Source organism: Rhinolophus hipposideros (assembly GCF_964194185.1).
Source record: "Rhinolophus hipposideros genome assembly, chromosome: 23".
Lineage (NCBI taxonomy): Eukaryota > Metazoa > Chordata > Mammalia > Chiroptera > Rhinolophidae > Rhinolophus > Rhinolophus hipposideros.
In genome coordinates, this window is record NC_138069.1 from 36,405,024 (window position 1) to 36,429,146 (window position 24,123).

A 24,123-nucleotide genomic window follows, 5' to 3' on the forward strand; every position below is an offset into this window, starting at 1 on the left:
TCCCATAAATCGGATGAGCTAAATTTACAGCTCCACAGTTTTCATGAAAATACACAAGAGCACTTACACAAGAAGCAACATGCCAGAAAACAGTCCATTGCTATAATACTCGTTAAAGTTGTGGCAAGAGTTTTCAGATGTCAACTTTTACAAATCTACCTGGAGTATGAATTTTAAAAATTCTTTCATGGGGCAGAGCAACAAAAAAGTGTAGAGACCGCTGCTTTAAAGTACTGGGGCTACAGGGGAGAGTGGACCAGATGGTCAAGGCACCTGTCTTCTCAAAACTTACACCCCAGGGTAGCTGTTTAAAACGTTAACTCACATGTTGCACAGAGAGGGGGCTTCCCTGACCCAAGTCAGTCGACCACATTATTTTCCTGGCAAATAAAACCATGAGATGGATAGCTACTATTTTTGTCCTGTAGATATCTTCACTCTAAAATGTAACCTCCATAAGAGCGGGGACTTTGTCTGACTTGTTCCAGCTTGTGTTCCAGCGCCTGGACTAGGGTCTGGCGTATTAATGTGCCCAATAAATTCTTGATGAATAAACAAATTCTGTTCTGTACCCATTTCACAGAGGGGCAAACTGACGCCCTTGAGAGCCATTAGCTGTAGGTAAGGGCCTCTGTCCAAGTCAGTCCACGCACAGGTCCGATTCCCCTGAAATCCTCTGCGGTCGCCCCAGCAACGGAGTCTAAGGGCGCGTCCTGCCCGCCTTTCCCGTGGATTCTCCCCACAGTGCCTCCTGGATTCCGCCAGGGGGCAGCAGAGGCGGAGGCACCCAATCAGCCTCCAGACCGCGGGAGGGAGGGTTTCCGCTTCCGGGCAGGGCGGGCCGCTTCCGCTTCCGGCCACTTGTTGCGGGAGGTGCTGGCAGGAGGATGGAAGCGCTGGTGGCTCGGTGCTCCGCACGGCTGCAGCAGCAGGTAGGACCGCGTGGGGCCCGTGGGAAGGCTTGGACGGGAGGGACCCGGCGGCGTGGAGGCGGCGGCGGCAGCAGCGAGGCGGAGACCGCGCGGCCAGCCGGAGGGGTCGGCGGGCACCACGCGCGTTCTCGGTCGGTGGGGCGGTGCGATGAGCGCCCGTGCCCCGGGCGGGGAGCATCACGGAGATCGTGTCTCCGGAGTGTTGGGCTCAGTGCCCAGAGCAGCACGGACGCGTCCTTAGGCCGCCCGGTGTTTCGGCCGGAGTCCTGTCCTGGCAAACACTCTGAGATTTCCGTGCGGCCTCTGCCTCGTCACGCGGTTAAGTGGGAAGCGTGGCCGCCGTCAGCCACGCTGTATCCTTTGCGTTAGGTGTTAAAGAGCCTGGTCCAGGGCGTGAGACACGGGACGCAAAGAAGAAAAGCGTGGGAAAGTGGTTTCGTCCCCGAAAGGGCGAAAGGCAGGCGGCGGAGCCGAGGGAAACAGGCAGGGATGTGAGGCTTGTCGCACGTGTGCGCGTCGCCCTGCTCTGCCTCCTCCCCGGCACGTGCGCTTGGTCTGTTCACGTTACGGGGACGGTGCTGACGTCGCGGAAGACCTTGAGGAAGGAAAGGCACCGTTCATCACAGACACAGTCGGTCGTTCTGTTACCCGCGCCGTTACGCCGTGCAGGTGGGTCCTCCATCATGCTGGACCAAACACCGTGCCTGTTCTTTCCTAGGAAAGAGAGATTAAGTCTCTGACTGCTGAAGTTGAACGGCTGAAAACCCGTGGCTGTGCAGAAGCTTCTCCAGGCTTGGAGCAGTTGCGGGAGGAAAATTTAAAATTAAAGTATCGACTGAATATCCTTCGAAAGGTGAGTACTCGGTCCTGGTTTCATCCCACCAGCGGTGTGTGCCTGTGCTTTTAAAAAAACATTTTGTTTTTGAATTTTAAGTGATTGCTTCAATCAAAGGGAAGTGTTTTAAAATCCACGTACAGTCCTTCACTGCCTTAAGTTGGTTTTTTTTACAGTTTATTTTTGTATTTTGCATAAAGTGTCGTAGTGGCTGGGTATTTTTTTTTTTTGTTCCACTTAAAATTTCAGAACTTTGTTTTCCATAAAGCTTGTGCTGTGTGTGTTATTTAATGACCTCATACTCGAACAGTGTTTATCCGTTTTGTCAAAAAATTGAGCTTGCTTCATTTGGGGTTTAATTTTTCAGCCTGCCTTTTGGGTCTGCCGATGACGCACCCTAAAGGGTGACCTCACTTCCATAATTGTCCTCGTGTGTGTGTGTGTGAACTACCGCCAGCCAGGCTGCACTGCCGCTGGGTCTGGGTTGTGCATCTTAGACTCTGCCTGACCCACGTCCGCGAAGTCTCTCTTATCACCTACGTGCGGTCTGTTCTGCGTCAATAGCTTTGTCTTAGCCTTCTAAAATCACAAAGTGCCTTTTCCATGGAATCTTCCCAGAAATATCTCACTCTTCTGATGACCTCATTCATTCCACACTTAGTTATTATACTTATTTCTCTATTTATTTCAATTCAAAAGTGTTATTAAATGCCTAATATTTGCTGGTGACTATGATGGACAAGATACAAAAGGAAGTGCGTATGGTGTATTATCTACCCTTGTTTTCCTTAAGTCAGCCACTTCAACTCTTTTTATCCCTCTATCTTTTTATAACATAAAGTCTCATATTTAATTAGTACTTACTAAGAATTACAGACATCTTTTTAACAGTGATGAGTTTAAGATTGCTGTTGTAATAGTGCCCTTGTTACAAAAGCAATGATTATGAGTAATCTGCTTCTGTTGCTGATTTCCTCATAAACTGTTATTTTTAGGATGTCATTTTTTTGTATATTGTCAGGTGTTTCAGAAAGCTTATGTTGAGTTATAGCAGAGATGTTCGTACCTTATGTAATATTTCTTAACCTCTTGGAGCTTACTATTTTTAAGGAGAAAAGACTTGCACAAATCTTTGGGAAAAAGTATAAAATATAATGAAATATGAAATTGCATGGTGCAGAAATCAAGTACAGCGGATTCATATATGTGTGTTTACATATATACACGCAGAAACCTACGTGTATGCATCTATACTGGTACCCCTATCCTTTAAAAATACAAAGATAGAGATGTATTTATAGTAGGTTTTGGGTCTTAGGATCATATCTTAAAAGCTTCAGTGTTTGCTGTTGGAAATCTTTAGATTGTGAAAAGCATATCTTCCCCTTTTTGAGTGTCACCACAGAGGGGCATCAATTAGTGATCAATTGAAAACTTAAATCAGTGTTTTAGTAAACGTAAGAATATAATTTTTTCCATATGCTAAAGGGGGTGCTGAGGATGCATAGAACTTGGCTTCTTTGCGCCGTAGAACTGAGCTGGAGTCCTGACTTTGCCACTTAACTTTGTTACCTTGGCAAGTTGCTCAACCTCTAGCCCACATGGAAAGGTGATACGAGTGACAAACTCAGTTTTGTTGTGTGGTTGAAGTAAGATGATGCGTATAAATACAGCACGTGGCTCAGTTCGTGCCACAGTACTACTCGAATAGTAACTTTATTGTTGTTGTTAATACTGCACATCACTGACATTTTGATTAACATAAAATTGTGACTAGTGTGCAGGCAGTATTTCATTTGTACCCCGTTAAAAGCCTATGTGTTCCCTCACCATTTCTTGACCTGCTCCATGGCAGGTACAGTGCTAGGTGCCGGGGATATAGCCATGAATAAGAAGTCTGGTGGTTCAGGCATCTAATTTTGTGGAGGTATGATAAGTGCAGTAATAGAGGGTGACTATACACCCTCTTAAGTAAATATATTCGACTCCAAAGAAAATGAGAAATGGGTAGTTATCCAACATGGGATTATTTAATATTAAGACGAAACAACCTATGTTTCTGATATATTGCTGTTATCTATCAATACAATGTTCCATTTCATTTCGTGCCTGGAAGAGGTTAACATTTTAATGAAGAGAATATATGAATGCATTTTTTTACTTGTTTTTGTCCATAGAGTTTTCACTATCATTAGACATATATATATCAAATTTTATACTATTTTCTCAGAACTTGAGAGAAGCTGAGATTTAGTCAGCCCTTTATGCTCCCTACTCCCTACTCAGTTTCTGTTCTGATAAAATGACTGTAGAAGGAGAACTGAGAGCATTTCCCATGTCTGCCTCAGGTGCTGTGGGATAGACTTGTTCTGTTACCTTTCTCGGCATATCCCAGATAGGAGAGCGTGGCGCTATGAGTGTACGTTACCTTTTGATTCTTCGGCTGATATTTGAAGGTTTCTCAAAATATTTGGATATATTTTATATGATAGCGTTTTGTTTTATTGACATATTTTTCATTCTTGTCTTAACAGAGTCTTCAAGCAGAAAGGAAGAGACCAACTAAAACTAAAAATATGATTAACATCAATAGCCGCCTACAAGAGGTCTTTGGTTGTGCCATTAAGGCTGCATATCCAGATTTGGAAAATCCTCCTCTAATAGTGACACCAAGTCAACAGCCCAAGTTTGGGGACTATCAGTGTAACAGTGCTATGGGTATCTCTCAGGTGACTGTATTATTACAAAGCACTCTTGGTGATTTCATTTTGTTAAGCATTATCGTCATCGTCTACCATCTATATAAATAATAGTGAATTCTTGTATCCTGAACGAAAACATTTTCCACAATTCTGAAAAACTTGAGAAAGGGAGATACATGTTTTTCTTTTTCAAAAAGCACAGATTTGAATATTCAGTTAAATTTTTGTATGCTCAATATTGAAGGGCGATAGTAGTGAACGTTATGTTTTGTTTGTTCCTTCCTATGTGTCCAAGATTGCTGTGTTATTGGTGAGTGTCGGAAGGGGAGGAATTAAAAGTTAGCCACTTACCAGCAACATTTCCATCAAATGCTTGGTATGGCTGTGGGCTGATATATTTCATTTCCAGTCAGAAGAATTCCCTATTTTCAATAGCTACATTGTCTCATGTGTTTATGGCTCATTGTGCCTGGTTTGGGACTTTTTGCTTTCCTTTCTTTGTTGAATAGAAAGGGTTAATCTAAAGAGTCCAGATTATTCTTCCAGATAATTTCTGTGTGTCTGTGTTAGGGTTGAGTTTATAAGGGTGCTATTTATTTCCCAGCTCTGCATGTTGCACGCTTCTGTGATTGGAGTATTAGAAATGTAAATATCTTGGAAACAGGCATAATAACTAAAGACTCTGTTATGTCTTCATTGAAAAGTTATAGATGTTTGTGGCAACTCGTTTTGAAATGGAGATCACGTGGTTTTGGCACTTTTGTATTCCTCTTAAGACTATTGATGCTTGAATCTGTCCATTTACAAGGTCATTGGACTTCTCTGCTTCTGCCTTTTGATCGGTCTTAATGTCAGATGCTTCTAATGCTTTGTCAGTTGTGCATTTCAGAGTAACTTGCTGAAACGTCTGTGTAATGAATCATTTTATATTGTGTTATAGATGCTCAAAACCAAGGAACAGAAAGTTAATCCAAGAGAAATTGCCGAAAACATTACCAAACACCTCCCAGGCAATGAATGTATTGAAAAAGTTGAAATTGCTGGTCCTGGTATGACAATGTTACCATTCTTAAGTAGTTGTATTGATGCTGAGTCTTTTTGAAATAAAAAAATGAAAACCACTTTTAAATATAAATGTAGGATTAAGACTTGTATACTGAATAAGGTGATGAAAGCACCTCGGATTAAGAGGTAGGAAATTGAGGTTTAGTCTAGACTTAGCTGCCCAATCTTGGATGAGTTACTTTACCTCGTGATTCAGTTTTTGATCAGCAAAAAGGACATAGATAATGGCAGGTAAATCTGTGGCAAAAGGGCTATTTTCTGTTAAGAGGTGAACAGATCATTTGCTGAGTGTGAGGGGCCCTGGATCAAGTAAGAAGCTGTCAGGAGAGTGGTGGTGTTTGAAACAGGTGCTGAAACTAGGAGCTGATAACAGAGCTTACGTCAAGGCCCCAGGTGGTATTGGGATCCAGAAGCCTTTTTCCAGAGCCACATCAGCGCTCTAGAGCCAGCACCAGTGAGATTGAGAAAGCCTTTGGGTGTGTGCAATCCTTCAAGACAGGAAGCTATCTGATTTTTTTTTTCTCTCCTCTGCTGTTCTTTAGGTTTTATTAATATCCACTTAAGAAAGGACTTTGTATCAGAACAGTTGACCAGTCTCCTGGTGAATGGCGTTCAGCTACCTGCCCTTGGAGAGCATAAAAAGGTATATGTACAGTTTTCAGTTGATACTAGTCGATACCTTAGAACTGTTTGAAAAGTTCTGTAACTGGGAATGCTTTCATTTATATTGAAATTTAGTCATTAATATTTGAGATTATGAACATAACTGATGTAGCCTTTCTCCTGGGTCTTGCTTGTTTTGTGATTTTTCTTTTCACTTCATTCCACAAGGTTCAGCTGATAACTTTTGAGCTGTCGCTGAAATAGAGAATGATAATTTGTATAAATGAGTTTGACTCTTTTTTTAGTTAATGGTGAACAAGTAGATTCATCAGAAAACCTAACACAGTTGCATTACAAGCCAAGCTACTGTTTAAATCTCACTTCACTGTTAAATATGTTATTTATGAATGTGTTAGCAGAATATAATGTTTATACCCCTTTTTAAAAAAATCTCTTTTTTATTGAATATATTTGACATATGACATTGTGTAAATTTAAGGTGTCACGTGTTATTTGATTCAGTTATATATTGTAATATGATTGCCTTTGTAGCTGTATTTGTCACATTACATAATAGTAGTACAATATTGTTGTTTAAAAAAAAAAATCCCTCTTTATTTTCTATCCCAGGTCGTAGTTGATTTTTCCTCTCCCAACATAGCTAAAGAGATGCACGTAGGCCATCTCAGGTCAACGATCATAGGAGAGAGCATGTGCCGCCTCTTTGAATTTGCAGGGTATGATGTGCTAAGGTACGTGCTCTTGCCTTTGGAGATTCCCATAGAAATAACACATGTCACTTGAGAAAGAATCTGTAACTCAATCAGTGATTCATAAGTGTGGTTCTGCTTCTGTTCACCCAGTAAGTAGGCCTTTAAAATCAGTTATGTCCTGGATCTCTCTGAACTAGTGACTTTAGATTCTGTGGGTGTAGAACAAGGAAAAGGTCCTCCCACCCCTCCTTCATTCCACAAATATTTCTAGAGTGCCTCCTACATACCAAGGGTTTCTATTCTAGTATGGGGAGACGTAGGTGGGGTACAGATTATGCTGGGCCTTGTAGGCCATGGTAGGAAATTGGGATTTTATTAACTGTAATGAGAAGCTATTGGACTCTTAATGTATAGGCAGACCTCAGAGATAGTGCAGGTTCAGGTCCAGACCACCTCGATAAAGCAAGTGTCACAATAAAGTGAGTCTAAATTTTTTTTGCTGGTGGAGGATCTTGCCTTTGATTTATTTTTTTTTTAAATGCAACATCTGTGAAGCACAAGCAGAGTGCAGTAAAATGAGGTGTGCCTGTAATCTAAGTAAAGATTACTCTGGCTTCTGTGAAGAAGCTAAGCAAAGAAGGGAGAAGTATGGTAATCACTTAGAAGGCTATTGTAATAATCCAGGCAAATCTGGTGGTTTGAGATTAGTTATAAGCAGTGAGGGATGGGAAGTGGTTGGATTGTCATATTTTGAAGAATTTTGTCCATTGACATTTGAGAACCACTGGTACATAAATTAACCCTAAGAAAATTGGTTGAAGTTAAATTTTCATGAAATTGTGGTACATGAGCTCAGCTTTCATTGTCCCAGTTAAGTACACAATAAACATTATATTCCATGGATAGAAACCTCAGTCATTTCGCAAATCCTGGAGGCCTGCAGTGTGCAGTCTCTGCTCCTGGGTATGCATTGCTAAACAGAACAGATGTTGTCTTTGCCTGTCCTGGAGCTTGCAGACCAGCTGAGGAAACAACTAAGTAAAGAAGATATTACTAAATGTGATGTACTGACATTTAAATGGTAGTGGTTCCTAATGGAATATAATTCCCCTAATTTAAATATATTTATCATTTAAAAATTGTTTTATGTTCTCTGATTGGTATTAGATTAAACCATGTAGGAGATTGGGGGACCCAGTTTGGCATGCTCATCGCTCACCTGCAAGATAAATTTCCGGATTATCTAACAGTTTCACCTCCTATTGGGGATCTGCAGGCCTTTTATAAGGTTTGATACCATTTATTGTTGTGTTATTGGTGTGTTTACCATTCAGCATAATTACTCATCTTCCTCAGGGAGTTCAGAATGGTATTTGAACCTTCCATGGGGTAAATGAAAGTTGCTAAACTCTCCACCCCTTAACATCTCATCTTTGCTTTTGTATTGGTGTCTGCTAAAAATTGAATTCTAGCACATTACCCATTGTTAAGTGGGTTGGGAGTTTGTTAATCCAAATTTTAGTGTTTAAAGTGTTTTTGATGCTCTTGTCTTCTTCACAATACTTTGAAAATGTCATTACGTATATGTAAGCGCAGTTTTATAAAAGACAAATTTACCATAAACCATAATTTCAGAGTCCAGAGTGCTAACCATTACACAATGGAACCCATAAACCATAATTTCAAATCAATCACTGTGGTCACCTTTTTTTGATTTTTGATCATCCATATACAAACATCAGTTTCATCATTTGTGATTGTATTGTAATTATTTAACATTTTATTATAAACTTTATTATGTTACTTTACGATATGACTGCACATTGTTTTGTTGGATTGATGTACAAAGTTTACGTTAATCTCTTGATTATTTTTCCCCCCATTTTGGGGAGACTCTTTGTTTAGTAAACAACTTTGTCCACATAGGTTTTCTTCGCTGTTTAAAATTATATTCTAATGATAGACAACTTCCCAACAATAGAATTGCTGCATTAAAAAGTAAACATTTTAAAGAAATAAAAGAATGAACCAGTGATTTTAGGTCTCGTAACTGAGGCTGTATAATGAGGTAGACATCTGAATTATAAATTTAGAGATTATGAATTCTAGTTCAGTGATGATGACATTGCTGGTTGTGCTGTAGGAAAGGGTGTGGTCCTGTTATGCCTCAGGGAAGTCGTTTATGATACAAACAGCATCTACTGGGGCTGTAAGAAATGAAAAGAAATAGTGCCATCAATTCATTTTTTTCTTTTTTTTAAGATTTTATTGGAGAAGGGGAACAGGACTTTATTGGGGAACAGTGTGTACTTCCAGGACTTTTTTCCAAGTCAAGTTGTTGTCCTTTCAGTCTTAGTTGTGGAGGGCTCCGCTCAGCTCCAGGTCCAGTTGCCGTTGCTAGTTGCAGGGGGTGCAGCCCACCATCCCTTGTGGGAGTCGAAACCTGCAACCTTGTCTTTGAGAGCCCATGCTCCAACTGAGCCATGCGAGAGGCAGCTCAGCTCAAGGTGTCGTGTTCAATCTTAGTTGCAGGGGGCGGAGCCCACCATCCCTTGAGGGACTCGAGGAATTGAACCGGCAACCTTGTAGTTGAGAGCCCACTGGCCCATGTGGGAATCGAACTGGCAGCCTTCGGAGTTAGGAGCACGGAGCTCTAACCGCCTGAGCCACCGGGCCAGCCCTAGTGCAATCAATTCTTGATTATTAAGGCATTACCTACTTTGAGGAATTTTCCTATAATTTTGTTTCATTTTCATTTAGTCTACACTACCCATGTTTTGAAAATTTTGCCATTTGTTATTGATTACATTGCAGTAGTTATTAATATAGAAGAATAGATTGTAAAAAAAAAAAGTAAACATTTGTGGGTTTTTTGTTGTTTGTCTTGGGGAGATTTCTTTTGTCTTGGTAAATATTTTCTAACGAAAAAATTGAAAACAACTGAAATGTTTACCGATACCAGACAGGTAAAATAACTAATGTTATAATCACCTTTTAGAATTCTGTACTCTGAATATAATGAGGCATATCTATGAGTGCAAGAAAATATTTATAATGCACTGCTAAATTTTAAAACCACAGTAAAAGAAAACCATATATTTCCAGTTTTTGTCAAAACACAGTGGTGTGTGTTTGCAAAGAAATGTCTAGAATTACACTCCAAAATGTTACTGGTTTGGAGTGGGATTAACTATATACATATATATGTATTTTTTTTTTTACAGTAAGCATGTATTACTTTCAAAATAGAAATAAAACTATGAAAGGATTTTTATTTTTATTTGCAAAAAAAATAATTACTCATCCAGGACCACAGGCAGAATGGAAAATTGAGCCCAGAAAATTCACTGTTACCTGTTAACTAATTTTTATGTGTACTCTACTGGAACACAGTAGCATTGGTGTGAGTAGGCTTGTGTGAATTAGAAAAGTGGAGGTAGCACTGTGATGAGAATTTTGTGTTTTCAGGAAAAATGATTTCAAATGAAATAATAGGATTCTTGGGAACATTAGTTTGTAAACATTAATAACGTTAACAATATTCTTGACTATTAAAATAGAACATATCTTTTGTTTTTGTTCTGGTATTCTAAATTTTCCCTTCCTAGCTTTTTTCTTGTGGGTTTTGTTTGTTTGTTTTTTGAAAAATGAATAAATTCTTCATACAGAAATGCAGGTTTGGCTCTTTTTTAGAAACCTTACTTTTTTTTTTTTAACACAGGAATCCAAGAAGAGATTTGATACTGAGGAGGAATTTAAAAAGCGAGCGTACCAAAGTGTAGTTCTGCTCCAGAGTAAAAATCCAGATATCATAAAAGCTTGGAAGCTTATTTGTGATGTCTCCCGCCAAGGTGAGTTTCTGGGCTTTTTTTCATTCATTCAACAAATACTTTTGCATGTAGTGTCCTTGAGAATTGACATTTGGGCCCTTCAGAATTGACCTTACGTGACGTGTTAAACTTTCAAGGACTAGCAAACAGATTTTTTTTCTTAAATATTTTCTGAAACTGAAACAACTAAGAGTGAACTGGAATAAACTAAGAAAGTTTATTAAGACAGGCAGATGCAAAATTTAACTTTCTCAGAAGTCAGCAAAAATTAGGAAAGAAAAAGAAAAGATCCTATTCACAGTAGCAACCAAAGCTATAAACACTTAGGAATACATTTATCCAGAAATGTATAGGACAAAATGAAGAGAAATACACAACAGATATAATAGAATGTCTGAATAGGGTATCATGCACAGTCCCCCAGTGCTCCAAATTCATTTATCATTTTAAGACAATTTCAAGTTTTCAAACTTGATAAAGTAATTTTAAGTCACTTTGAAGGATAAATGGACAAAAATAGCCAGTAGATCTTTGAAAAAGAAGGCTAATGGTGGCTGTTTTCAGTACTAGGTAGTAAAATGGTTTCTAATGCTGCCATAGGTAATCTTGTGTCACTGGTGCATGGCTAGACAGGTAAACGGTACAAATTAGGAAAAACTATAAGAAAATTTAGTAAATATTTAATCCACAAATAAGAAAGGCTTTTCTCTTTTTGTACTCATGTACATTTTTTAATTTTTTAAAAGTCACACAAGAAGTATGTGTTCTTTGCAGAAAAAAAGTAAATGTAGACAGGAGAAAAGAAAATAAAAATTATATAGTTCCACCCACTTTAATATTTTGAATGTGTCTTACCATATTCTTTCCACATTTTCAAAATGGCAGTATGTATATAATGTTCTGTATTGTGCATTTTTTAATATTAATTTTCTTCCATATATTTCAATAAATAAAAAATTTATTTTAATATAAGATGCATGTTTCCTGTTTGTTTATATTCTTAACCCTTCTGTTTTATTTTCCCCCTAGAGTTTAATAAAATCTACGATGCATTGGACATCTCTTTAATAGAAAGGGGGGAATCCTTCTATCAAGATAGGATGGATGATGTAGTAAAGGAATTTGAAGATAAAGGTAGGCACTCTTTAACTTTTATGAAAAATTTCAAACAAAGGCAAAAGTGGAGAGAATATTATAGTACCCCCCTCCTTTATGTATTGTCACCCAACTTCAGCAATTGTAAAAACAGGCCAACCTTACATCTGTACATTGCTTCCATCATACAGTTTTGTCTATAACTATTTTGGCATGTGTCTTGAAAAGAACCAGGCCTTTCCTCCAACTCCAAAATCACGGTGTCACTGTCACTCCATGAAAATTCATAATGATTTTTTAATGTCATTAAGTAGCCAGTCAGAATTTAAATTTCCCAGATTGATTCGTAATCTTTTTTAATCAGGAGGGTGTTTTTTTCAGAGTCTGAACATTACATTTGTTTAATATGTATCTTAAGTTCTGTAAATCCATAGGTATCTCTTTCCCTCCCTTTTTAAAGAAACTGGGCCGTTTATTTGTTTTACAGAAATTCCCACACGGTGTTATTTAACCTAATTCCATTTTCTGTATTTTCTAAAGAGGTTTGATTAGATTGTGGTTTGTGTTGTCTTTTCTTCCTTATTTTGTCTTTTGTTTAGTTTTAGAATGCAGACAATGCCTGGTTGGCTCTTTTATGATGTTAAGATGGATTAGTGGGTTAAGGTGTTGTCAGCCCCATCTAGCCTTAAATTTCCCCATTAAACTTTCCTCTAGTGGTTGTAGCAGGTATTAATGATCATGACTTCAATCCATTACTTCATTAGAGGTTAGAAAGTGGTAGTATTGTGTCATTCTTTCTTTGTCTGTTACCTGGAATTCTCCTGTACAGAGCTTTGTCACATAATTTTTTTGGTTATCCTGAGGTACAGTTCACATAAGACCAGCAGTATAAATGCATGATTCTTTATTTTCTTTATCAATTTTCAGAATAATAAATTAGTTTCTTAGCATCTTCCAGAGAGGACAGCTGAGTTGTTTTTATCATTAATATGAATGAGGATGAGTATATTTTTATATTTCTCAGTCATTTGCCTTTATTCTTTTTAATGCTCAAATTATTCCATTTTTGGCTAATGGTAAGCTCTTCAAATTGTCTTTCCTTTTTTCTTTTCCTTGACCCCTATAATCTTTGATAGTTTACTTGCTTTCTGGTACATAATATTCAAGAATTATTTTGTACATTCCCTGCCTTATATCTGAAGTCAGTTAATCTGGTATCTCCAAGAAAGCCTGGTTCCTTGAATCGGAATTGGTATTTATTAGTCTGGGTCCAAGGGACTTTTAAGATAATAAAATTGTAAGGACTTTTTTTTTTAATGATGAGAAAAGAGGCAGAGAAGTTAGTAACTTCCCAAGGTCACAAAGCTGTTAAGTGACAAATCTGAGATTCAAACCTAAGCAGTCTAGCTTCAGAGCTTGTTTTTAACCATCCTTTTATACTGCCTTTACCAAGTATCAGTTTCCTAAACTGTAAAATAGCAATAATAGTATTTGACACATAGTAGCACTCATATATAACTGTTATTATCATCATGTTCTTTCAATACATTTTAAGAGGCAGTAATAGAAATTGCATCTTTCTCCCAGAAGAAGGCTATGGCTCCGGCTCAGCTTGAAAACAAAGCACGGAAAACAAATGTTCTGTACCTGCTGAGCAGGTGGACTCCAGTGAAGTTCTACAAAGAGTTTGGGAGCCAAGTGTAGTGTGGGTCCAGAAACTGTTCCCTGAAAACACCCTAGGTGCCCAGACAACCTTGACAGGAGCCATTTTCCAAGGTTCATAGTTGGTCATGGTGAGAAAAAACGTGATTTCTTGAGTTATCTAATAAATATCCTGTGATAGCTAAGCATTTATATTGATTGCTTCAGGGTTCTTTTAATGAAGTTTATTTTTTTAGGATTTGTGCAAATGGATGATGGCCGAAAGATTGTATTTGTCCCAGGATGTTCCGTACCATTAACCATAGTAAAATCAGATGGAGGTTATACCTATGATACATCTGACCTGGCTGCTATTAAACAAAGACTATTTGAGGAGAAAGCAAACGTGATTATCTATGTGGTGGACAGTGGACAAGTGAGTTTGTAGCTCTTCATATGTTCTTACATTGTCTGATTGGAGATGAGATGCTGTGGGGAGGTCTGTGGCATCTGGCACTTGCAGACATAAAGTTTCTCCCAGAACAGCACTGTAACTAACGTAGGTGAAAGAACAGGGTTTGGATTTGGCACTTCCCAGCTTTTCAGTTTGTCTCTGTAAACTGGAGACAGCGTTACTTCCCTGAACCTCAGTGACCATTCCTATCTGGAAAGGCAATTGTGAGACATGAAAGTTGATGAGATTAGTGCCCAGGAACCTGCCCTAAATTCAGTTGCTTTAAAACCCTTCGAATATAGAAAGTATTTTTAACAGTCCTGCTCTTACTGTTTCTCATACATAGGGAACGAAAAAGAGCTTTTATAATGATACTTGCCTAACAAATTTTGTGAGTGATTTGAATTTTCCATATCTTTATTCTTAAGTGCAAGAGCTTTAAGTCATTTTTTTACTATTAGAAAGTTTAGCAAGTCACTTCCTAATTCTGTTCTTTTGTAGTCTGTGCATTTACAGACAGTATTTGCTGCTGCTCAGATGATCGGTTGGTATGACCCGAAAGTAACTCGAGTGTCTCATGCTGGATTTGGTGTGGTGCTGGGGGAAGACAAGTAAGTCTGGACCATCCACAGGTGATAATGATATGCCTGAGCCCCAGATTTCTTTGGAAGAGGCTGCATTGCGTTTGATACCATATTAGAATTAAATTTAGTTCACAATTTTTTTTTAAGTCTACATATGTTCTAATGGTGAATCAGCTGAGCTGTTTTGTACCTATATCTTATCGCTGCGAGAAAATGTAGCCTTTTAGGGAGATTTGTACAAAGTTGAATGGAAGCCACACTATAGACTTAACAAATTACAAAGAGAGTTTCCGTTCCCACAGATCTAAATTGTAAAATCTATCGCAGTACCGCCTCAATTCGAACAAAATACTCATTAATGTATCTCAAACGTTTTGTAAATGTCTATTTCTTCCTTCACTGTTGAACACCTGGCCAACACACAGAAATTTTTTGAGATTCCAGTTGAGTTTTAAGGTTCCAAGCTTTCATTTTTATGCTCATCTCAAAAATATGTATGTTGAGACCTACATGTTAATATCCATATTTTTAGTTTTTCTATTTTCCAGTTCTTTTCTCAGTTCTCTGTGATAAACATTCTACCAATGTTTGTCAAATAAAAAGGTAAATACAAGCAAATATTTATGTATAATACTCACCAATTCAAAGACACAAAATTGTTAACAGTACCTTGGGATCACTTAACTTATCGACATGTCTTCAAAATCTGGCCTTTCAGATTTAGATGAGGTGACACAGCCCAAATAGTACCGTCGCACAAAGATGGTAACGCTTCTGGAAGCCACAGGAAGTAGCGCGGGCTGCTCCAGCCAATGTACAGAAGCCCCAGTTAAGCACATAAAAGGCAGGCTGGGAGTGTCAGGGTCTTCCTTCAGGTACAGGTTATATGGAGGTCATAGGCCTTGTTGGTGTCAGCAGCGGACGTTTGTGAAGTATAACATAAGACTGTCCTGTAGAGCTGCACTGTTTTGGAACCAGGAGACACTGGTCCTACTTAGCACGGTGTCCCTGATCCTGAGATGGTGCTGAGCTAACCAATGAGTTGAATATTGCTTATGGTATCTTAGTTTCTTAACTTGGGGTTTTGGACTATCATTTAGATGATTCTTCCTACAATTGGGTAAAATTATCAAATTTGCTTTTATTCCTGACATTTATCACCAATATTCGTATCTTACATTGAATTTGTTTATCATGTAATGGCTAAGGGATTTTTCCCCTTGATTATTTTTTCAGTGTTGTTTTTTATATTTCTACACTCTCAGCGTCATGTAATTATGGCATCCTAGGCCATGAAAAATGAAGAATAATTTCAATGATACTTAACCAGTGGCAGCCTGCCATATTTTAAATATTTCCATTAAAATGCTCCAAGGTTCTTCCACCTATTTTTCAATGAGATTTTTCTCTTTTAAGAGTTCTTACAATAAATAATTCCTCCTTTAATTAAAATTGTCTTCCTGATGTTTCATGGACAGCAGTCTTTTGAGCACCTGCTGTGCATGGTATTGGCTGGGTGCTACATGGTATACACACAAAGGTACGTAGAACGTGGCCTCTTCCCTGGCGGAGCCTGTCGCCTAGAGCAGGGCGGTGCTCTGGAGCCCTGGCCCCACCAGGGGTTACTGACTTACTAGGTCTAACGTGAGTGTTGGGCGTGTTTTTAAAGCTCTTCGGTATTCAGAAGTGCATCTCTCCACTGCTTAGAGGCGTAAACACACAAAACAATCACAAAAATTCAAGGCGCGCACGGGTAGGGAGTAACGAAAAAGACCAGTTATTGCAAAATAGAGACATTAAGGAAGGCTTTCCTTAGCACCCTGGCTAGGCTTTATGATGGATATCCTCTCATCAGACAGAAAATTTGGAAGCTGTTGGACACTCAAGAAGGAAAGGATGGCATAAGGAAAGCCATGAAGTATTTAATATATTTTGGGGATAATAAGAGTCTTAATTCTGTGATAAATGGATCTATGATAAAGAAGATCTTTCTAAGGCAACTCTGAAAATATAACGTTAGTAGGAAGTATCACAATTATTTTGATGGGCTTTGTGTTAGAAAAGTATGCTTCGTTTGTACCATTGTTGTGTTTGAAAGATTTTTAACTTGAAAGAAAAAGACAAATTATGTACTCGGTGTTGTGCAAACTTCTGTTTAATCGGTAAAAGCCAGTTGTCATGAAAAGCTTTTAATGATGCAGTTGCCTCTGGCAGTGCTTGCCAGTGCCTTTGCCCCATCCACAGACAATCGGGTTTTAGTTCAGTGTGAATGGCGTCCTGGCGTCCTTCTAAAGCTGTTTAGCTGATTCCAATATGCATCCAGGTTGGTTAGCACTGAGCAAGGGGAATCCTGTGCAGAGAAATGCGACTGAGATTCGAGTTAGGAATTTGCCTACTTCCCAAACAATTCTAGAAGCAAAGTGTATTTTATTAATAGTTTTTCTAAGGTAAAACAACGAAGCCAAACTTTGTGTTCAGGAAAATGAACAAAAGAACAAATGTCTCCTTTCTTTCCCTTTTAGGGAATGTATTAAAGCTGAACATGTAGGGAAAGCTGTTAGGAGCCTGACGCATAGAGTGCTTTGAGTTGAGGGCGATAGATGAAAGACACGTGAAAGTACCCATTCTCTTTCTTTTGTCACCCTCCCTGGTTGCCAGCTGGAACAGTGGGGTCAGACCTTCAATTACAAAGATTTCTAAGTTGGATGGTCTACTTCAAAATCTACTTAATGCGGACTTTCCTTGAATTTTTCAGGAAGAAGTTTAAAACACGTTCAGGTGAAACAGTGCGCCTCATAGACCTTTTGGAAGAAGGACTAAAACGATCCATGGACAAATTGAAGGAAAAAGAAAGAGACAAGGTAATGTAAGGCCTCATTTGCATATTGTGCACCTAGCATTCTATTGTGATTTTTTTCATTTTTGTTTCATTCAGAGAACTGAGAAGGATTATAAGGGGTCAGTCCACTTGGGACAGGCTTCTGTTACTCAGATTTTATTGCATAGTAGGTTTGTTTCATGAATTGCTACACATTTATTTTGAAAATATAGTTCTTGGCTTTTATACAAGGCCATGGCCTTTTTGCCTTTTGTTAGTGTGCATGTGGTCTCTGCCTTTTATTGGCAGTTCATCTGTCACTGCTTTGAGCCAGTGGTGGGAGAACCTTGCAGACCGAGATGGGGTGAGTGTCCGGCTTCGGGCAGAGTCGACCTCCGCTGAGCTCCTTTCTCCGGAGCTTTTGTAGAGCAGTGACAGCAGTCAGCATCGCCCAGCCCAGGCCGCTGCTGAGCCATCAGAGTAGGGAACATGAGAGGCTTTCATAGCGCCCTTAGGAAGGATTATGGTTGGATTTGTCTGCAGTTTGGAGGAATGACGTCACAATGAAGAAAATGCAATGAGAAAATTTTTTATGATGGGGTAACAGGTCAAGGATTGAGATTCAATGGGTCTTAGGTCTTTTACCCTCCAGCAAATCAGGTGGTACTTGAAATGAACATAACAACTGTAAATGCAAAGGTAAAATTACAGAAGGAGAAACAGTAGGATTAAATACAGACCTGAAAGAGCCAAACACGAGCAGAGGTCCTTTGAGGAGGCGTACCCTCAGAGATCCTGAAGGACCCAGAGAGTAGGAAGGCGGGCCCTGAGCCCATGTTCTCTCCACCTACTCCCTTAAAAACAGTTGCTAGCAAAATGAAATGTAAAATCATTTTGCTGTCTACTTCTAGTAGGTGGGTGTCCGGTGATCACAGCTAGTATCTCCAGAGTAGCTTGGCCTGTTAGTCCTGGCCTGGGCACATCTGGTGCAATCAAATGAAAAGTGGAAATTTAGTTATCTAATAATTTGTTTACTCTGCATGATGACAAAAACTACTTTGGCTGTTTTATGTGGCCAGTCCAGCAACAATTTTTTGAAGTTAATGTGTATGCAATAAAATATAAAGCTTCATGAATTGTTATACATCTATATTCCTGGTAACACCAGCCAATCAAGGTCCATTACCATCATCCCAGAAAGTTTTCTGTAACCATAGATCACTTTTGTTCATTCTAGGACTTCATATAAATGAAACCATAAAGTATGTGCTGTTTTCTGTGTATATCATTAGTTCATTTCTTTTTATTGCTGAGTAATAATATTCTGTTATACAAATATACCACATTTTGTTTATTCTTTCCTTTGTTGGTGGACATTACAGTTGTTTCCATTTGTTGGCTATTATGAATAAAAGTCTAATTTCAGTATTGTCATTCAAGCCCTCTTATGGGTACATGTACTTTTGCTCTACGCTACATATCTAGGAATAGCATTGCTGGGCTGTAAGGTGGGCTTATGCTTAACCTTATTAAAAATTTCCAAGGAGCTCGCACCATGAATATATGATTGTTCCAGTTGCCCCATATCTTCACCAGCACTTGATTTTGTCAGTGTTTTTAGCCTTTCTCATGAGTGTGTAATGGCCTCTCACTGTGGTTAAAATTTGCATTTTCCTGATGAGTAATGATGATGACTACCTTTTCTTATGCTTCTTGGCCATTTAGGTATCTTCTTTTTGAAGGGTCTGTTCAAGTCTTTTGTCCAGAGTTTGTTTGTTTCAAACTGTCAATGTTATATTTATCCACATATTTATTCTTCCTGTGCATTTTATTCTTTCCCAGAGTTTTTTACTTCTATCTGGGATTACTTTCCTTCATTCTCTTTTCGGTATTTTTTGGTAGTACAGGTCTGCTGGTGACAAATTCTATCAGCGTTTGTCTGACAACATCTTTATATTGCCTTCGGTTTGAACAATATTTTTATTGGTTATAGAATTCTGGTTTGGCAGCTGTTCTTTCAGTATTTTAAAGATGGCATTCCATTGTCTTCCAGTTTCCATGGTTTCTTTTGAATATCGCCGTTCTTGTTGCTCAATTAAAGATAATGTATCTTTTTCTCAGACTGTTTTTACTATGTTTCTTAGTCTTTGTTTTGGTACTTTGACTAAGAAGTGATTGGTTGTGGTTTGGGGTTGGGGGGAAGTTGTTTCTCTCCTTTGTACTTACCTGGAGCTTCCTAAATCTGTGGGTTGAGTTCTTTTATCAGTTTAGGAAAATTCTTAGTCATATCACTTCAAATACTGCATTTTTCCCGTATTCTGTTCTTTCTAGAATTCCAAGCACCTGTGTTAGAACTTTAATTGTGTCCTATATATGTCTCTCACATTGATTTTTTTCTTTCACTTTTTTTCTCTCTGTGCTTCCTTTTGAATATTTTCTACTTCAGGTATTATATTGTTCTACATTCCAAATATCTTGAAATTTTGCATCTTTTTATCTAATTTTGTCCCTCTAATTTTTTGAATACCTTAATCATAATTTTCTTTTAGCCTTTCATTTTGAAATAATTTTAGACATGCAAAATTTACAAAGTAGTTCAAAGAATTCCTTTCATAGCTTCCCTAAATATTAATATTTTACATAGCCATACTAGGATTGTCAAAATCAGGAAATTAACAGTGATACAATACTATTGCGTAATCGGTAGACTTTATTCAAGTTTCCCCGTTTGTCTCATGAATGTCCTTTCTCTAGGACAGGATCCAATCCAGGGTCACGTGTTGCATTTAGTCATCCCATCTCTTTAATCTTTTTTAACCTGAGCTGTTCCTTGCTTTCTTTGATTTTCATGACCTTGACACTTTCGAAGGGCATTGATCAGTTTTCTTGTAGAATTTCCCTTGGATGGATTTGTCTGATACTTCCTCATAATTAAATTCAAGTTATGCAGTCTTGGCAAGAGTTCTTACTTCATTTATTTCAGGAGGCACATGATGTTGATAAGTCTCATAAATAAACGTTAATGTTGATTTTGAGCACTTTGTTACGGAAATATGATTAGTTTTCTCCACTGTGTAGTTACAGTTTGTCGATAAAGGAGCACCATTAGATACTCATACCCTCGCCTTGTGCCTATGAGACACTAGGATAAAGGCAGCGGTCGGCAAGCTGTGAAGTACTTTGTTTGTTTTTCCAACAGGTCTTAACCACAGAGGAACTGAAGGCTGCCCAGACATCCGTTGCTTATGGCTGTATCAAATATGCCGATCTCTCCCATAACCGGTTGAATGACTACATCTTCTCCTTTGACAAAATGCTGGATGACAGAGGAAACACAGCTGCTTACCTGTTGTATGCCTTCACCAGAATCAGGTAATTGTGGGCACAACATTGTTTTATTTTGAATCACATAATGATAATTTCTCATTTCTATCAGTCACTTCATGTTACATGTTTTTGAGTGAATAAGAATGTGTTTGGCAAAGGGAATGAACGATGGCTATTGCCTGATTTTTCAGGTCTATTGCACGTCTGGCCAATATTGATGAAGAGATGCTCCAGAAAGCTGCTCGAGAGACCAAGATAATCCTGGACCATGAGAAAGAATGGAAATTAGGCCGGTGCATTTTACGGTTCCCTGAGATTCTGCAGAAGATTTTAGATGACTTATTTCTCCACACGCTCTGTGATTATATCTATGAGCTGGCAACTACTTTCACAGAATTCTACGATAGCTGCTACTGTGTGGAAAAAGATCGACAGACTGGTGAGTGCCTCATCCAGTGATCACACTGGGGATGGAGCACCTTTGGGGAAGGCATGTATTTGAATTGGGTCTGGGTGGTTTTCAGCTTGTTTTATTTATAGAAACCATCCCCACTTTTTTTCAGTTACACAAACAGTTACACAAACAGACAGTTACACAGTGAGCCATATTATATAACGGGCAAAATTAAACTAGCTCTAATAAAAGCCTGAGGGGAACTCATCCCATTCCCAAGCAGACTAATTTTTCCACACACAAGCACATGGCATGAAACCGTAAGCCTCCAAAGAAAACAATTGAAGACCATCCATTAGGGATAGGACATTTCCAACAGAGCAGTGTGACTGAGGGTCCCAGAATGAGTCTGTAGGGGTTCTTGATAATGCAAGCTACCCTTGGGGAAAAAATGATGAGTTTCCTTACCTTAGGCTTTCTGCTCTGTCATGTTCCATAGTTAAAGAAGTAGACTGAAGTCAGGTGTCACATGTGGGCAGGCGTCTCAGAGGGTCGTGCCTGTGAGCTGAGACCATTGGGAAAGCATCTCACCATTGTCATGGTGTTAAGGTTGATACTTATTTCAGACCCTAGGAAAGAACTCTACATTTTAAAAAGAAATATAAAATGTACAGTTCTAATCATTGCAAACCCTGTATCTCTTGTCCTCATTATCAGTTAAAAATACTTCTTGAACAGGAACACCTTTATTTCTTGGATTGTCTCTTTATAGTTTAAAGTAAAGTGATTCTAGTTTAAGCTCAAGACACATATGGGTTAGGCTGTTCACTTCTCAGTAAAATCTAGAAGTAACATAGATTTTTTTCGTAGTGATTTTCAAAGAGAAAAACGAATCACTGACTGTGCTATTCTCTCTGTCTTCTCAGGAAAAGTGTTGAAGGTGAACATGTGGCGTATGCTGCTGTGTGAGGCAGTGGCTGCGGTCATGGCCAAGGGCTTTGACATCCTGGGAATAAAACCCGTCCAAAGAATGTAATCCTTCTTAGGTTCGAACACTGTGTGTTTCTACCAAAGTGGCCATTAGCACTGTTTGCTTTTTTACAATCGTGGATACAAAAACAAGTAAAAGAAATTTGTCAACTATCTACATAACATGTGGTTCTTTATCTCTAACACCTAGGCTTCTGAAAAGAAAAAAAAAATTCTTTCACAAATATGCTTGTTTCTGCTGAGCATTACACCAGAATGACTTAGTGGGGGACATGGAGTAACAGGGTTTGTGTACCAGTGAGAGTGTTTATTGGCTGAGCAGAGATGTGGTTTCATTCATTTTAATTAGATAAGGAATCCCATTGATTGAGCCCCGATACAGGCCCATGAACTTTGCACACCTTCATTGTCCCATTTATTCCTTATTCCATCGTTCTATCGTAGATACTGTCCCTGTTTCACAAGTGACAAAACTGAGATTCCACAGAAATAAGTAGTTTGCCCTGGATTGCTCAGAAACAAAATTGCCATCCACGTATGTATCTAACTCTCAAATGTAAGCTCTTTCTATTTTAGCAAAATATGACACTGGCAATATAATAGCCCTGGATTCAAGGGAAGGAGCAAGAAAATTTAACAGATGGGAAATTTTCATGAAGTTCCAGATTAACTGTTAACACCTCATTGGTCATGCCGATCCCAGTTGCAGGGAAAGCTGGAAGAACTTGACTAAGCAAAGAACAGGATTGCCATGGTTTGCTCAGATCAGTCAAGATTCATCCCCTGAGCTTGGTAGCATTTCACTCCGTGAAATGGTTTTTCTAGCAAGATAGAAGGTGGAGATTTTTGATGACAGTGAGGGGGTCAGCGGAAGGGAAGTAAGAGTGGTGGTTGGCTCCGTTGTTGATGTAATCTGCTAACACAAAGCTGAAATGAGAATTCATGTAAAGAAGCTAACACAGTACCTAGAAAAACAAGCGCTTGATAAACCCGAACAGTATTGCTCCAGGCTGTATCCAAAGGTCTCCAAGTTCAAAGAAACCTTAGGGATGGTCATCATGAGTATAACAGTATCTGCCAGTTACCAACAAACTGGTATATAAAAGCTGAATGAGGCCGGCCTGGTGGCTCAGGTGGTTGGAGCGCCATGCTCCTAATGCCGAGGTCACCGGTTCAATTCCCACATGGGCCAGTAAGCTGCGCCTTCTACAGCTGAGATTGTGAACAACAGCTCTCCCTGGAGCTGGGCTGCCCTGAACATCCAGAAGTCGGCGTAAGCTGCCACACCGGTAGCCAGCATGAGTGGCCAGCAGCCATCATAGGCTGTCATGAATGGCCAATGGACAGCAGCCAGCGTGAGCTGCCAGCAACCGGCGAGAGCTGCCGTGAGCTGCTGTGAGCAGCCGACCAACGATTGGCGTCCGATCCTCTCAGCTGGATGGGAGCGCAAGGCTCATAATACCAGCATGGGCCAGGGAGCTGTGTCCTACACAACTAGACTGAGAAACAACGGCTTGAACCGGAGTGGGCCGGGCTGAAAGTGGAGGGAGGGAAAAGTTAGTTGGAAGGAAAAATAAAGTATGTTGTAAAAGAAAAAGTTGAATGTGTCCACATCAGATCACTGCTCTCCAGCAAACAAGGGAAGCTAAGCGGTGTCCCCCTATCCTGCGGACTGCAGAGACTGTCTACCTATACTACTGAGTCCGTGGGTCAGGAGAGCAGGGAAACTTTCTGGGTAAAAAGCAGCAATCAGTGAGGTGTAGAAGGAAATCGTGAAACCCCATGGGAGTATGTTACATTAACTGAAGGTCGTGATTAGTTCATATATTGACAAATGGGGACTCGGCTTCCTGCATCTGATTATTTCGTCTTTAAAACGTCTTACTAGAAATTATGGAAATGTGAAAGTAAGGTAACAGATGATATCACTTCCCTTAGGAAGTAGTAAACCTGATTAGCCAGTTTTTGATGTGCTAGACTTTAGGAGAAGTAAGACTGTCAGAAAAAGCTAGAATTCTCAGTGGGGGAGTGAGGTTGGGGGAGAGTGAATGCCACCAGACCAGACCTCTGGATGAGGGAAGGACTAGAGGCAGCCCTATGTCAGACAGAGCCCTGGGTTAGGAGTCCTGGCAGATAGACC

General features: G+C 39.3%; 1 protein-coding gene across 1 annotated transcript; it reads left to right on the forward strand.

The window, feature by feature from the left end:
* Positions 1-834: 834 nt before the first annotated feature.
* On the forward strand, positions 835-23,570 carry RARS1 (arginyl-tRNA synthetase 1). The gene is made up of 15 exons (XM_081035955.1): positions 835-932; positions 1,651-1,785; positions 4,302-4,496; positions 5,410-5,518; positions 6,077-6,177; positions 6,768-6,889; positions 8,018-8,138; positions 10,572-10,701; positions 11,710-11,814; positions 13,674-13,852; positions 14,372-14,481; positions 17,210-17,315; positions 20,472-20,644; positions 20,791-21,038; positions 21,920-23,570. Exons 1-15 carry the CDS (start codon positions 888-890, stop codon positions 22,027-22,029), a joined length of 1,989 nt encoding a protein of 662 aa, XP_080892081.1. The 5' UTR covers positions 835-887; the 3' UTR covers positions 22,030-23,570.
* Positions 23,571-24,123: the final 553 nt, after the last annotated feature.